Here is a 16,969-nt window from a genome sequence, read left to right as displayed (position 1 = left end):
TGCTTTCTCTTGGGCACCTTCCACAAGGGTCCACTCCAGGGTTTCGAACTCCTCTTCCCATCTTCCTCTGCCCTGGATCATCTTGCGCATTCAATCTTCCTTCCAAGCACTCTCTCCCAGACTTGGCCATGCCAACAGAACACTACTGCTTCACATGCCCATAGTAAAGATTTACAGGCCTACGGCTGTCTCCTCAGATCTTCTGGCTTCTCGCAAGCATATTTTGCTGTAAGTCTGCTTCCTGCAGCTTTCTCCCTTTAAGCTGGCAACCTTCCTCTCTGCTCCTCACTTATAGCTTCACTTAACAGGATCTTTTCCAGGTTCCTGTCCTTAACCTTTGACTTAACTGTCCTCTTTGGACCTTTCCTGTTCCACTCCCTGGTTTTGTGGACTTTCTTCTTTAGTGCTTTGGAACCTGCTCCTGCAGTTCTCTCTCCTGTGTCCAGCTTCTCCTGGCACCTGGCTTCAACTGAACTCAAACTGGTTTCGGCTTCTCTATCTCTCTGCGTGGGCCTCTGTTGCTAGGCAACAGCAGTTTTTTTCTACCTTGTTTGTTTTAACTCCCCATCAGGAGTCATAAAACTTAATTAAAATGCAGGCATCTTTTAAAGTGAAACTATAACTCAAATTCCGCCCTGTTTTAATACAAAAATACAAATCAAACTTAAATGTCAATACTCATTCCTAACGTCCACAAATACAAATCTAACTTACTTAAACTATCCCTAGTTCCTAACACAAGGCACGGACTACTATTGCAAACCAAGAAAAGTGGCTAAACAGCTTCCACCTCCATTGCCTCAGGTGAATATTGGGCAAGACAGAGTGTCGAGTATGGAAGTTCACCAGCGTGCAGGGATCCCAGCGTGTTTGCCCTCGAGTCAGCGGCGACTCCACTGGCTGGGCCATGTGAGCCAAATAGATGATGGTTGCATCAGCTAGCTTGCAGTCAGCACGATTCCAACAGGTCACCAACGTCTGTGATACAAGGGTGTCTGCAAGCGAGGCCTCAAGTTGACGGGATTGGAGTCAATGCATGGGAAGTCCTCACTGCTGACCAGAATGCCTGGAGACAAGCAGTTAGGAAGGGCGTGGAAAAAGCAGAGGACAAAAGAAATGACCAGATGGCGGAAAAGAGAGCCCGTCAGAAGGAAAAAACATTAGCTGACCTCAGGCCAATGCTATTTATCTGTGCCAGCTGCGGAAGGGATTGCCACTCACGAATTAGCCTCTACAGTCACACCAGACAATATCCAATCCAGAAATGACGTAAACCCTGGGTGCACTCCATCGTTTCTCAAGGTGGACATATGGCATCATCATTTTACAGAACCGCTTCTCTAACTTTAGTCTCCCTGCTGCAAGAAAAGTATCATTAATCATTGGGCGATGCACAAGCAATACTCTGGGTAAATTTCCTTCATTTGCTATGGGAGACATCTGGTTTTTGTTCATTGTTTATATGCTGACGGGTATCATGGAGGAAATGGTCCCTTCAGAATGCTGAAAGGGAAGGAGAGAGGAAGATGTGTTTCGTGGTGGTATAATGCTGGAGATGACAGAAATGGTGGAGAATGATCCATTGAAACATTCCCTTAACGATACACTGGTCCACTCCTCAGTCACCTCTTGCCCCCTTCCCACGGCACTTTCCATGCAAATGTAGTTGTAACACCAGTGTCTTTACCGCCTCTCTCCTCACTGTCTAAGGCCCCAAACAATTTTCCAGGTGAAGCAGTGATTTCACACAATCACAGAGTGCAGAAGATGCTCTTCGGCCCATCGAGTCTGCATCGACATTTCAGAAACACCTGACCTACCTACTTAATCCCATTTACCAGCACTTGGCCCATAGCCTTGAATGTTATGACATGCCAAGTGCTCATCCAGGTACTTTTTAAAGGATGTGAGGCAACCCACCTCCAACACCCTCCCAGGTAGCACATTCCAGACCCTCACCACCCTCTGGGTAAGAACAGTTTTTCCTCACATCCCCTCTAAACCTCCTACCCCTCACCTTGAACTTATGTCCCCTCGTGACTGACCCTTCAACTAAGAAGAACAGCTGCTCTCTATCCACCCTATCCATGCCCCCATAATCTTGTACACCTCGATCAGGTCACCCCTCAGTCTTCTCTGCTCCAAAGAAAACAACTCAAGTCTATCCAACCTCTCTTCATAACTTAAATGTTTCATCCCAGGCAACATCCTGGTGAATCTCCTCTGCACCCCCTCCAGTGCAATCACATCCTTCCTATAATGTGGCGACCAGAACTACACACAGTACTCTAGCTGTGGCCTCACCAAGGTTCTATACAACCCCAACATGACCTCCCTACATTTGTAATCTATGCCTCGATTGATAAAGGCAAGTGTCCCATATGCCTTTTTCACCACCCCACTAACATGCCCCTCCGCCTTCAGAGATCTATGGACACACACGCCAAGGTCCCTCTGTTCCTCAGAACCTCCCAGTGTCATGCCATTCATTGAATACTTCCTTGTCAAATTACTCCTTCCAAAGTGTATCACCTCACACTTTTCAGGGTTAAATTCCATCTGCCATTTATCTGCCCATTTGACCATCCCGTCCATATCTTCCTGAAGCCCAAGACACTCAACCTCACTGTTAATCACCCAGCCAATCTTTGCGTTATCCGAAAACTTACTAATCCTACCCCCCACATAGTCATCTATGTCGTTTATATAAATGACAAATAATAGGGGACCCAGTACAGATCCCTGTGGTACTGGACACTGGCTTCCAGTCACTAAAGCATCCTTCTGTCATCACCCCCTGTCTCCTTCATATAAGCCAATTTTGAATCCAACTTATCAAATTACCCTGCCTCTCATGTGCATTTGTCTTCTTTATAAGTCTCTCATGTGGGACTTTGTCAAAGGCTTTGCTGAAATCCATATAAACTACATCAACTACACTCCCCTCATCTACACACCTGGTCACCTCCTCAAAACATTCAATCACATTTGTTAGGCATGACCTCCCTCTGACAAAGCCATGCTGACTATCCCTGATCAAACCTTGCCTCTCCAAGTGGAGATAGATTCTCTCCTTCAGAAATTTCTCCAGTAGTTTCCCTACCACTGACATGAGACTCACTGGCCTGTAGTTCCCTGGCTTATCTCTACAACCCTTCTTAAATAGCGGAACCACATTAGTTGTTCTCCAGTCCTCTGGCACCTACCCCACGGCCAGAGAGGAATTAAAAATTTGGGTCAGAGCCCCTGCGATCTCCTCCCTTGCCTCCCTCAGCTGTCTGGAACGCAAATCATCCGGACCTGGAGATTTGTCCACTTTTAAGCCTGCCAACACCTCCAATACCTTGTCACTCCCTATATCAATTTGCTCAAGAACCTCGCAGTCTGTCTCCCCAAGTTCGATACCTTCATCCTCATTCTCTTGGGTGAAGATGGATGTGAAATATTCGTTCAACACTCTACCGATGTCCTCTGGCTCCACCCATAGATTGTCCCCTTGGTCCCTTATGGGCCCTACTCTTTCCCTGGTTATCCTCTTCCCATTGATATACTTATAGAATTTCTTGGGATTTTCCCTACTTTTACCAGCCAGAGCTTTCTCATATCCCCTCTTTGCTCTCCTAATTGCTTTCTTAAACTCAACACTGCACTGTCTGTACTCCACTAATGCCTCCGCTGATTTGCTTCCATTGTACCTGCTAAAAGCCTCTCTTTTCCTTCTCATTGTATCCTGAATATCTCTGATCATCCATGGTTCTCTGGGCTTGTTACTCCTTCCTTTCACCCCAGTGGGAACATGTTGAGCCTGTAGCCTCCCCATTTCCTCTTTGAACACCCCCCACTGTTCCTCTGTAGATTTCCCCACAAGTAACTGTTCCCAGTCTACCTTGGCCAGATCCTGCCATATTTTACTAAAATCCACTCTCCCCAATCCAAAACATTTTTTTGCAAATTGTCTATTTCTTTGTCCATAACAAGCTTAACCTGCACCATGTTGTGGTTGCTATCACTAAAATGCTCTCCCACCACCACCTCAGCCACCTGTCCAGCTTCAATCCCCAGAATTAGGTCCAGTAATGCGCCGTACCTTGACTGACCCTCTACATATTGACATAAAAAGTTCTCCTGTACACATTTCAAGAAATCCACTCCATCCAAGCCCTTAACACTATGTCTATCCCAATTAATGTTGGGAAAGTTGAAATCACCTAATATAATTACCCCATTGTTATTGTTTTTACCAACCTCCGCAAATTGTGCACATATTTGCTCCTCAATTTGCCACTGACTATCTGGGGGTTTTTAATAAACACCTAACAATGTGACTTCCCCTTTTTTATTCCTAAGCTCTATCCACACAGCTTCATTCAATGCACCCTCCAAGATATCATCTCTCCTTACGGCAATAACTGACTCCTTAACTAATAATGCAACGCCTCCTCCTCTTTTACCCCCTCCCGTCTCACCTGAAGATTCTATATCCCGGAATGTTGATCTGCCAATCCTGCCCCTCCCTCAACCATGTCTCAGTGATGACTACTATTTCACAATTCCACATGTCAATCCTCACCCTTAACTCATCCATTTTACCTGTAATACTCCTGGCATTAAAGTAGAGGCCATCCAGCCTTGCCTTACAGCCTTGAAACTTAATGCAGCTGTACTCCCTCTGACTTGATTGTTTGACTGTATTATAATGTGTCCCTATTCTGCTAACATTCTGTGTTCCCTTCCCCTGCCGAATTGTTCAAGCTCCTCCCAACAGCACGAGCAAACCTGCCCGCAAGGATGTTAGTCCCACTCTGATTTACTTGTACTTTTTTCAATCTAGTCTACTGCATTCGCTGCTCACAACATGTGGTCCTCCTCTGCACTGGGGAGACCAAATGTAGATTGGGTGACTGGTGTGTGGCACACTTCAATTTTATCCACAAGCATGATCCAGAGCTTCCGGCGGCCTATTATTCTAATTCTCCACCTTACTCTCATGCTGTCATGAAAATATAATAATTCTCACAATATTGTGATTTATTATAAAAGGTAGGCTAATAGTGGGGTTTGGATAGAGTGTGTGTGTGTGTGTGTGTGTGTGTGTGTGTGAGAGAGAGAGAGAGAGACTTAATTGAATTGGAGACAGCTGGTCTGGAGGCTTTGAGTTATCACAAAGCTAGATTTGAAAAGATAAAAACATAAGCATGGCAAAAGTTTTAGAATGTGAGGTGTAACGAAAATTTGCATTTTTAGGTAAACCAGAGTAGTTTGAATTTCAAAGAGATGGTAAGATGTTACACCTAGCCAGAAGAAGCCAAGCCAAACAGTGTGTTTATTTTTCCAAAAGGTTACTGATAAAATTAGTTGTATGAAAGATTTATATCATGAGAAAAGTAAAGTTCCAAAGACATATTGGAACAATGGAATTTACATTAAAAAGGGAGAAACATGTATAAAGGAGATGAGGCTGTGTGTCAGAGGAGAAGGCATTCTAAGATCTAACACAAATGTGAAAAGTCTCCAGCCTCTATGCATCAAGTTGTTGCCTACAAGAACCAAAGCTGAGAAAATTCACTTTGAATTCTCCCATGCAGGGTATTGTGTTGCTTTACCTGGGTCTGTTTAAATCTTTTTGTTTTTAATGTTGCCTTAACAAAAGTATAACTGGAAGCCAGATTAATCAGGGGTTTGAGGAGTTATTGTTGTAGTAATTTGGAGATCTATGTATGTGCTTGAAATCTTTTCTTTTGTTAATAAATGTTTAATTTAGTTTTCTAAGAATCTCTGAAGTTGTGGTAGTCTTATGACTTCTGAATTCAGGGCACACATCTCGAAACAAAATACAAATTGAATAACAGTTGTGATCGCATGATCAAGTTTCCCTCATGGATCTGATCTGCCTGGCACACATCATCTGCCAGGTCATAACTATGTTGACATCTCTGTCCTTGGCCGCTGTACTGTTCGAGTGAGGCTCAACATCAGCTTCAGAAACAGTATCTTATCATTCAGTTAGGCACATTACAGCCTTCCGGACTCTACAGTGAGTTCAACAATTTCAGATTGTAAACTCTGTCCTCCATTTTGTTTCCTTTACTTTCCTTGCTTCAGTTTCTTTTTAGCCAGTAGCACACCTGCTCTGGGTACATCTTTTGTTTCTTTTCCTGTCCCATCAACATTACTTTTGGCTCTGGAAGACTAACTCTTCTGTCATTCAATTTTTCCTTTCTTCCACTCTATCACAGACCTTATTTTGTTCTTGTCCCACCCACCCCTTGCTCTATTACATCTCTAACTTTTCCCAGTTCTCATGAAAGGTCCCAGAGCTGAAGTTAACTTGGTTTCTCTCTCTAAAGATAGTGCCTAACTTGCTGAGATTTTCCCCAGAATTTTCTGGTTTTATTTCAGGTTTCTAGTATCTGTAGTATTCTGCTTTTTGACACACGTTTAAGATAGTTAGCTCAAGCCAGGAGGAGATGAGAAAAAATTTAATCAGTACATTATGAAGATCTGAAATGCATATTCCAAAAGGATAATAACAACAAATTCAATTCTCACTTTCAAAAAGGAGATGGGTATATCCTGAAATTAAAAAAAAGGAACATTCTCAGGACCATGAGGAAAGAGCAGGTAGTGGGACTACAATGGCCTCTTATGCTGAATGATTCTATAGCAGACCTGCTGCAAGGTCCTACAAGTCCATCAATTTGAAGAGGCGCAGTTATGGATTCCCTTTTTCAGGAGTTCCCACAACACAGCTTCACAGGAACACAGCACAAGAAGAGAGGCCTGCACTCCTCACGAAAATGTTTACCAGCCTTCAGAAGGGCAGAAATGAATCTCCAAAGGAAGGTGGGCCAGAATAGGGAAGCAATTTTTCAACATCTAAATCCAAGATTCATTTTAATAATAAGTTAGTGAAGAATTGTTATGTATATTTGTTCTATTTTATATGTTAAACAGCAGATTTCAGTAAAGGCAGATAGATATTTTAAAATCATTTGAACATAATTAATAATGAATGTGTTATCAGACTTCTGCATTGCTCACTTTAAACTCTACTTCTAAGTCAAATACAAGATTTTGAAAGTGCTTCACTACCAAACACACGAGATCGAAATTGCTAAAGAAGAAATTAAATGAATCAGTTGCTATTTGCTAGATATATTTTCAGGAATAATACACTATTTATTCCTCCCTCAGGGAGCTCGTTACCTGGTCCTCGATCGCACTCCTGTAATGGGTGAGCTGGTGGGATAGCTGGAGCCCCCTATTGTTCCAGATTCATTGAGTGGTGTTCTGCAGTAGGATGTCCGACTTGGCCCTCTTCTGCCCCCTGCCATGCCAATGAAAGGCACTTTTTTCAGCTTTGGAGCTTACCTTTGGTACGGGGGCTTACTATAATTGAATAAAACAATGTGAGTGCTACACCATCATTTGAGTAATGTTTTATAAAAAGATAGAAAATCCACTACTACATATGAAACAATTATAATTGTATAAAAAGATTACTTCCATATCGAAGAGGAGCTGCAGGAAGACTTTACAATAAGTTACAGAATTTTAAAAACTGAATCCAATCTTCCCTCCCCCAGTTCATTCACTTCCTCCTGTGAAGTCACCAACTAGGATTTGGCTCCACAGGTGCCAACTGTGTCCAATACCTACCACAAGTAGGCCCTTCACATCTACACATTTAGACCAACAGAGCTATTAGCTTTGGGGAGACGGTAGCATAGTGGTATTGTCACTAGGCTGGTACTCTAGAGACCCGGGGTAATGCTCTGGGGACACGGGTGAAATTTGAATTCAATAAAAATCTGGAAAAAAGTTTGATGATGACCATGAAACCATTGTCGATTATTGTAAAAACCCATCTGGTTCACTGATGTCCTTAGGGAAGGAAATCTGTCGTCCTTACCTGGTCTGGTCTACATGTGACTCCAGACCCGCTGCAATGTGGACTCAATCCCCAATGCCCACATCCTATGAACAAACAAAGATAGGTGGAGGGACAGGTAGTATTGAGGAGGTGGGGAGGCTGAAGAAAGATTTGGACAGGTTAAGAGAATGGACAAAGAAGTGGCAGATGGAATACAACGTGGGGAAGTGTGAGGTCATGCACTTTGGTAGGAAGAATAGAGGCATAGACTATTTTCTAAATGGGGAGAGAATTCAAATCTGGAGTGCAAAGGTACTTGGGAGTCCTGGTCCAGGATTCTCTTAAGGTTAACTTGCAGGTTGAGCCGGTAGTTAGGAAGGCAAATGCAATGTTGGCATTTATTTCGAGAGGACTGGAATATAAAAGCAGGGATGTGCTGCTGAGGCTTTATAAGGCTCTGGCCAGACCACATTTAGAATATTGTGAGCAATTTTGGGCCCCGTATCTCAGGAAGGATATTCTGGCCCTGGAGAGGGTCCAGTGGAGGTTCATGAGAATGATCCCAGGAATGAAAGGCTTAACATATGAGGAACGTTTGAGGACTCTGGGTCTATACTCGATGGAGTTTAGAAGGATGAGGGGGGATCTGACTGAAACTTACAGAATACTGAAAGGCCTGGATAGAGTGGATGTGGGGAAGATGTTTCCATTAGTAGGAGAGACTAGGACCCGAGGGCACAGCCTCAGAGTAAAGGGAAGACCTTTTAGAACAGAGATGAGGAGAAACTTCTTTAGCCAGAGAGTGGTGAATCTATGGAATTCATTGCCACAGAAGGATGTGGAGGCCAGGTCATTGAGTGTATTTAAGACCGAGATAGATAGGTTCTTGATTGGTAAGGGGATCAAAGGTTACGGGAAGAAGGCGGGAGAATGGGGTTGAGAAACTTATCAGCCATGATTGATGGGCTGAATGGCCTAATTTCTGCTCCTATGTCTTATGGTCTTAACTGCCCTCTGAACAAGGGCATTTAGGGATGGGCAATAAATGCTGGCCTAGCAACACCCACATCCTATGAACAAATAAATGTTTTAAAATTAAGTTATATAATGAGCAGCACTGTGAAGCTTAGTCCAGTCCTCATTGAAAGTTCACATGTACACATTTTCCACTACTGATTACTGAATAGTAATCAGAATCAGGAACTCAAGCTGATTTTACTTCTCCCTAGTCCAGATCGCCAATATCACTAATGCAGTGCTCTTATCAACTCCCAAGGAGATTATCTAAATTAGTACAACCGATGATCGAATTGGAGATCTCCCTGATCCCTTCCACATGAGGCAATGCACATATCTAGTCAGCCATATATGCATACACTACATTTTAACACTATATGCTTTGCTTAGACACAGTGCTCTGCTACCAGCACACTATTGGGGAAATGGTGAAAAGGTAAGTTCAATTCAATGATAAACTTCAATGCAAAAATACACAATTCAAAGCATAATTGCAAGCCTGCTGTAGCTCCAGGATCAGTCCTTACTGTTCAATGCACTTTGAACTACTCTACTAATTATCTCAATTACTCTTGCCGAATCACATGTTATGCTTAGTAAATTTTTAGCTAGGCTCTTTCAAAAAAAATCACGTTATACTTTGAGCTTTTAAATTGCATCTTCATTGAAATTCTAAAGCTACAAGTTTTCCTCACATGCTGCAAACTACAATTGAGTCTGAGCAAGTTTTTTGGCTTTACAATATTCAGCATTCTAATCAATCTTCAGATGAAATAAATCATAGAATGGTTACAACACAAAAGGTATACCTGGGAGTGTGGATAGGGCTTTATATTAACAGCAGGACAGGGTGGTGGGTGGGTAGGGATAAGATGAAGGGAGATTTAGAAATCTAAGAGAAAAGTTGAGGCAACAAAACAGTGTAGAGTTTTGGGTAAAGACAAAGTGAGACTGGAACCATACAAAGTAGTTAATGAAATAAAAGCTCTTTATCTGTAGCACTTAGAATAAGATATGATACTAGCAGTCACTCCCCTTAGGTTGGGTAAAACCTTAGAGTTGGTCAGTGGTCAGGGACGGGAGGGTGTAAATGTGAGACAGGCAGGTAAGGGGAACCAGCATGTAATGATGGAGGAGCCTGAGCCCCTGACTTTGTCCAACAGATACAAGGTGTTTGTTACCTGTGTGGATGAGGAGAAGGGATTGTAAAGTGGATGAGCGGATTGACTGTGGTGCCATGGTAAAGAATGCCATTCAAGTAGGGAGGGTGAAGAGGAATGTGATAAAGATAGGAGACAGTATAGTCAGATGGGTAGATATTGTTCTCTGCAGTCGAAGGCGTGAGCCCAGGCGGCTGTGTTGCCTGCCCGGTACCAGGGTTATGGACATTTGCTCTGGGCTGAAGAGGAACTTGTAGTGGGGGGGGGAGGATCTAGTAGTTGCGGTCCATGTAGGTACCAACGACAAAGACAGAGAGTATGAGTAGGTAGGGCTAAATTATAAAGCAGAACTTCAAGGGTAATAATCTCTGGATTATTACCTGAGCCACGAGCAAACTGGCGTAGGTTAAGTAAGGTTAGAGAGATGAATGCGTGGCTCAAAGATTGGTGTAGGAGAAATGGGTTTCAATTTATGGGGCACTGGCAACAGTACTGGGGAAAGTGGGCGCTGTACCAATGGGATGGTCTACATCTGAGCTGTGCTTTGACCAGTGTTCTAGTGAATCTTATGATTACAACAGTAGAGAGAACTTTAAACTAAATAGTGGGGGAAGGGATCATTTGAGAGGAGATGTAGTAAAGGAAACAACAAAGTAATGGAGCAGGGCAGCAATTCAGGTAATGAGTTCCAGCGTGTGACAGGAAGGGACAAAGCATTGAATCATAAGAGTGCACCAGCAGATGAAGCCAAAAATGATTTTAAAAAGTTTAAGGCCCTGTATCTGAATGCACATAGCATTTGTAACAAAAGGGATGAATTGTTAGCACAGATAGAGATAAATATGTATGACCTAATAGGCATGACAGAGATACGGTTGAAAGGTGACCAGGGCTGGCACTTGAATGTTGAAGGGTATTTGACATATTGGAAAGACAGGAGGCTACAAAAAGGTGACGGGGTGGGTCTGTTAATTAAGGATGGCATTAGTTCAGTATTGAGAGAAGGCCTTAGCTTGAAAGAGCAAGATGTAGCATCAGTTGGGTAGAGTAAGAAATAGTAAAAGTAAGAGGTCACTTGTGGGAGTAGGTTGTAGGCCCCCTAGCAGTAGTTACACTGCAGGACACAACATACAGCAAGAGGCAGCAAAACATCAGGACAGAGAGGTTAAAACAGCAAGACTTTGGGAGAGAGAGACTAAAACAGTGAGAGACTTCGGGAGAGAGATGTTAAAATAGCGAGACTCAAGTAGGAGTAAGGGTAAAATAAAAGCAAGGGTCCATATTCTCTTTAGTTAAGATATGTCTGGGGAGCTCAGTCACATGATTTGCACATCCTGTGCTATGTGGGAAATCCTCGACACTCCTGCCAGTCTGGATGACCTTGTGTGCAGGAGGTGCCTCTGACTGGAGCAACTCAAGCTCTGGGCTTTGGAGCTTGAGCGGTAGCTGGGGGCACCACGGTGCATTCACGAGGCTGCGAGGTTCGTGGATAGCACGTTTCAGGACATGGTCACCCCGCAGCTTAAGGAAGTGCAAGCAGAAAAGAAATGGGTGACCGCCATACAAAAGAAGGAGACCAGGGAGGTAGTGAGGGAATCCTCCTGAGTGCATCTTGCTCACAAACCATTTTTCGGCCTTGGAAAGCAATGAGAGTGACGGTTCCTTTGTAGAGACCAACCAGAGCCAAGGCCATGGCACTGTGGGTGGTCCAGCTGCTCAGTGGGGGAGGAAGAAGTGTGAAAAGGCAATAGTGGTAGGGGATTCATTAGCGAGGGGAGTAGACAGGCGCTTCTGCGGCCACAGACACGACTCCAGGATGGTGTGTTGCTTCCCGGGTGCCAGGGTCAAGGATGTCACGGAACAGCTGCATGGCATTCTGAAGTGGGAGGGTGAACAGCCAGAGGTCATGGTCCAAGTTGGGACCAATGACATAGGACGAAAGAGAAATGAGGTCCTGCAAGCAGGCTTTAGTGAGTTAGGTAGGAAATTGAAAGGAAGGACTTCAAAGGTAGGAATCTCCAGATTACTCCTGGTGCCACACAATCATGAGTATAGGAACAGAAGGATAGAGCAGATTAATGCGTGGCTGGAAAGGTGGTGCAGGAGGAAGGGCTTTAGATTCCTGGGACATTGGGACCGTTTCTGAGGGCGATGGGATCTGTACAAGTTGGACGGGTTACATCTGAACAGAAAAGGGACCAACATCCTCGCGGGGAGGTTTGTAAATGCTGTTGGGGTGGATTTAAACTAAATTGGCAGGGAGATGGGATCCTGAAAAGTGGTTCAGACGGGAGAGAAGCTGAGATGGAATTAAAAGTTGAAATACTAGCGAGTTTGGAAGGCAGAGGAAACATAGGCCAGATAAGAAAGAATGAGCTTAGCAAGGCTAAATGGAATATATTTTAATGCAATGAGCCTGAGGAATAAGACAGACGAGCTGAGGGCACAGATAGACGCATGGGTGTATGATATCATAGCTATGACCGAGACTTGGCTAAAAGGGCAGGATCAGCAGCTCAATATTCCTGGTTATAGGGTATTCAGACAAGAAAATGAGAGGGGAAATAGAAGGGGGGGTAGGTCACAATATTGATTAAGAATCAATTATAGCAGTGAGGAGGGATGATATCTTGGAAGGATCATCAAATGAAGCCATATGGGTAGGAGTAAAAAACACAAAAAGGGCAAACACACTGTTGGGTGTGGACTATAGGCCTCCAAACAGTCAGGGAGAGATAGAGGATCAAATATGTAATCAAATTTCAGAGAAGTGAAGGCTAATTTAACTAAGATGAGATACGATTTGGCCCAAGTGGACTGGGAGCAGCTAAAATAAAAACTGTGTCAGAGCAGTGGGAGGCATTCAAGGAGATAATAGCAAGAGCGCAGGACAAATAAGTTTCCACGAAAACAAAGGGGGCTGGGGGAACAAGTCTGGAGAACTCTGGATGTCAAGGGACGTAAAAGTTAGGATTAAAAAAAAGAGAAGCTAACGGCAGATATGGCAGAGGAATGTACAAAGTGCAGGGGGGAACTTGCAAAGGAAATTAGGAAAGTTGGGGGGGGTGCTTGAGAAAGCATTGGTGGGTAAAATAAAGGAAAACCCAAAGGGGTTTTTAAAATATATAAAGAGCAAGAAAATAACTAGGGAAAGAGTAGGGTCAATTAGGGACCTTTGAGGTAATATGTGTGTGGACCAGGAAGACGTGGGTACAGTCCTCAATGAATACTTTGCGTGGGTCTTCACAATGGAAAAGGACGACGCAGGTATAGACATCAAGGTGGAGGACTGTGAAATATTAGAGGGAATTAACATAAAGAGAGAGAAGGTACTAGCGTTTAGCGGCCTTAAAAGTGGATAAATCCACAGGCCTGGTTGAGATGTATCCCAGGCTGTTGACGGAGGCAAGGGAAGAGATATCAGGGGCCCTGGCAGTAATTTTCAAATCCTCTCTGGCCACAAGTGAGGTGCCAGAGGGCTGCTAACATTGTCTCATTATTAAAAAAGGAAGAAGGGATAGATCAGGAAATTACAGGCCAGTCAGTCTAACCTCAGTGGTGGGGAAGTTACTAGAAAGAATTCTGAGGGACTGAATATATCTGCACTTGGAGAGACATGGATTAATCAGGGATAGTCAGCATGGATTTGCTAAGGGAAAGTCATGTTTGACAAATTCGCCAAATTTTTTGAGGAGGTAATCAGGAGTGTTGATGAGGGTAATGCATTTGATGTGGTCTACATAGACTTTAGCAAGGCTTTTGATAAGGTCTCTCATGGCAGACTGCTCAAGAAAGTAAGATGGGATCCATGAGATCCGAGGCAAAGTGGCATGTTGGATCCAAAATTGGCTGAGAGGCAGGAAGCAGAGGGTGATGGTAGAGGGATGTTTCTGCGACTAGAAGTCTGTTTCCAGTGGGGTTCTGCAGAGCTCAGTGCTTGGGCCATTGCTGTTTGTAGTGTACATACATGATTTGGGCTAAAATGTAGGGGGTATGATCAAGAAGTTCGCGGATGACACGAAAATTAGTATGGTGGTAAATAGTGAAGAGGATAGCCATAAACAGCAGGAGGATATCAATGGACTGGTCAGTTGGGCAGAGCAATGGCAAATGGAATTCAACCCAGAAAAGTGTGAGGTATTGCACTTGGGGAGGACTAACAAGGCAAGGAATTATAACTATGAATAGTAGGACTCTGGAAAATACTGAAGATTAGAGGGACCTTGGTGTGCATATCCACAGATCCCTGAGAGTAGCAGGGCAGGTAGATAAGATGGTTAAGAAAGCATATGGGATACTTGCCTTTATCAGCCGAGGCACAGAATACAAGAGCAGAGAGGCTATGCTGGAACTGTATAAAACGCTGGTTAGGCCACAACTGGAGTACTGCGTGCAGTTCTGGTCACCACATTATAGGAAGGATGTACTTGCACTGGAGAGGGTGCAGAGAAGGTTTACCAGAATGCTGCCTGGGCTGGAGGATCTGAGCTATGAGGAAAGATTGGATCGGCTGAGGTTGTTTTCCTTGGAGCAGGGAAGGTTGAGAGGAGACCTGATAGAGGTGAGAGAGATTATGAGGAGCATAGATAGGATGGATAGGAAGGCACTTTTTCCATTAGTAGAGGGATCAATATCCAGGGGGCATAGATTTAAGGTAAGAGGTAGAAGGCTAAGGGGGGAGTTGAGGAGAAATTTTTTTCACCCAGAGGGTGTGGGAGTCTGGAACTCACTGCCTGAAAGGGTGGTTGAGTCAGAAACTCTCATAACATTTAAGAAGTATTTAGATATTCACTTGCGTTGCCATAGCCTCCAGATCTATGGGCCAAGCGCTGGAAAATGGGATTAGTGTGGTCAGATTTTGTTGACCGTCGCGGACACGATGGGCTGGATGGCCTCTCTCTGTGGTGTAAATGTCAATGAGTCTAAATAAATGGGGTGTATAAGAAAAGTACTGAGATAATCATGGATGACGTTAATTTACATGTAGATTGGGCGAACCAGATTGGCCAAGAGCCTGGAAAATGAGTTCACAGAGTGTTTTCGGGACATTTTTTTAGAGCAGCCAACCAGTGAGCAGACTATTCAAGACCTGAAAGTGTGCAATGAGACAGGAGTAATCAATAACCTCATGGTACAGGAGCCTCTAAGTGACAGCGATCACAACATGATAGAATTTCATGTTCATTTTGAAATGGAGAAGTGTGGGTCTATGACTAAAGGTAACTATGAGAGTATGAAGGCAGAGTTGGCTCAGATGAACTGGGAAGCTAGGTTAAAAGGTAGCACAGTAGAGTTGCAGTGGCAAAGTTTTTTTTTACTCATTCATGGGATGTGGGCATTGCTGGCTAGGCCAACATTTATTGCCCATCCATAATTGCCCTGTTCAGAGGGCATTTAAGAGTCACCCACATTGCCATTGGTCTGAAATCACATATAGGTCAGACCAATGTCCCTATAGGACATTCATGAACCAGGTCGGTTTTTACGACAATTGGCAATGGTTTCATGGTCATCATCAGACTTATAATTCCAGATTTTTATTGAATTCAAATTTCATCATCGGTCATGGTGAGGGTCAAACCTGGGTCCCAGAGAATTACCCAGGGTCTTCTGGAATACTAGTCCAGTGACAATACCACTTTGCCACCACCTGCCCCGGGGAGATATTTAAAAACGCTCAGAAAAAATTTATCCCAGTGAGAAAGAAAGGACCTTTGAGAAGGATGCATCATCCGTGGCTAAATAAAGAAGTTAAAGATAGTATTAAATTGAAGGAAACATGCAAAGATTAGTGATAGGTCAGAGGATTGGACAGATTTTAAGAACCAGCAAAGAGGCAGCAAGCAGAGTATGAGAGAAAGCTAGCTAGTAATATAAAAGCAGAAAGTAAAAGTTTCTACAAGTATTTGAATAGGAAAAATGTAACTTAAGCTAGTGTTGGTCCTCGAGAGAGTGAGTTTGGGGAATTGATATGGAAAGCAAAGAAATGGCGTAAGTGTTGAACAGATATTTTGTCTGTCTTCACGGTAAAGGACTTAGAAAACGTCCCAAAGGTTCTTTAAAATCAAGAGATGATAGGGAGGGATGAACTTAATACAATCACCATCAGCAAGGAAAGGTTGCCAGGAAAACTATTAGACTTAAAGGCTGACAAGTCTCCAGCAGATGGCCTGCATCCTAGGTTCTTAAGGGGCGGCATAGATAGCAGATACATTGGTTATAATCTTCCAAAATGCCTTAGATTCTGAAAGTTTCCAGTGGATTGAAAAATAGCTAATGTAACACCTTTATTCAAGAAAGGAGGGAGGCAGAAAGCAGGAAACTATAGGCCAGTTAGCCGAACATCTATCATAGGGAAAGTGCTTGAATCAATTATTAAGGAGGTTATAGCGGGATGCTTAATCACAATTTGATCAGGCAGAGCCAACATGGCTTTGTGAAAGAGAAATCATGTTTAACCAATCTGTTAGAGTTTTTTGACAAAGTAACATTCAAGGTGGATAAAGGAGAACCCATAGATGTGGTGTACTTGGATTTCCGAAAAATATCTGATAAGATACCATATCAAAGGTATACACAAGATAAAAGCACATGGTGCAGGGGGTAACATTATAGCAAAGGTAAAGTCCGACCTCCACAGTGAGGATACCCTCCTTCGTATTGTGTGGCACTACCACCATGCTAAATGAGATAGATTTCGAATAGATTTAGCAACTCAAGACTGGGCATCCATGAGGCGCTGTGGGCCATCAGCAGCAGCAGAATTGTACTCGAACACAATCTGTAACCTCAATGTCTGGCATATCCCCCACTCTACCATTACCAACCTAGGGGATCAACTCTGGTTCAATGAAGAGTACAGGAGGGCATGCCAGGAGTAGCACCAGGCATACCTAAAAATGAGGTGTCCACCTGGCAA

At 43.5% G+C, this 16,969-nt stretch overlaps 1 protein-coding gene across 2 annotated transcripts in view; it reads right to left on the bottom strand.

The window, feature by feature from the left end:
* tmem39b (transmembrane protein 39B) overlaps window positions 1-16,969 on the bottom strand; it is a 115,754-nt gene that overhangs the window by 85,605 nt on the left and 13,180 nt on the right. For both annotated transcript variants that reach the window (XM_041212089.1, XM_041212088.1), the window contains exon 2: window positions 7,207-7,389. In XM_041212089.1, the coding sequence (XP_041068023.1) occupies window positions 7,207-7,334 (128 nt within the window). In that variant the 5' untranslated portion in view covers window positions 7,335-7,389. The remainder of the gene's footprint in view (window positions 1-7,206; window positions 7,390-16,969) is intronic.

Source organism: Carcharodon carcharias, chromosome 19, assembly GCF_017639515.1.
Source record: "Carcharodon carcharias isolate sCarCar2 chromosome 19, sCarCar2.pri, whole genome shotgun sequence".
Taxonomy (NCBI): Eukaryota; Metazoa; Chordata; class Chondrichthyes; order Lamniformes; family Lamnidae; genus Carcharodon; species Carcharodon carcharias.
The sequence above is the reverse complement of the archived record's forward strand: the minus strand, read 5'-3'. Positions and strand labels throughout refer to the sequence as shown.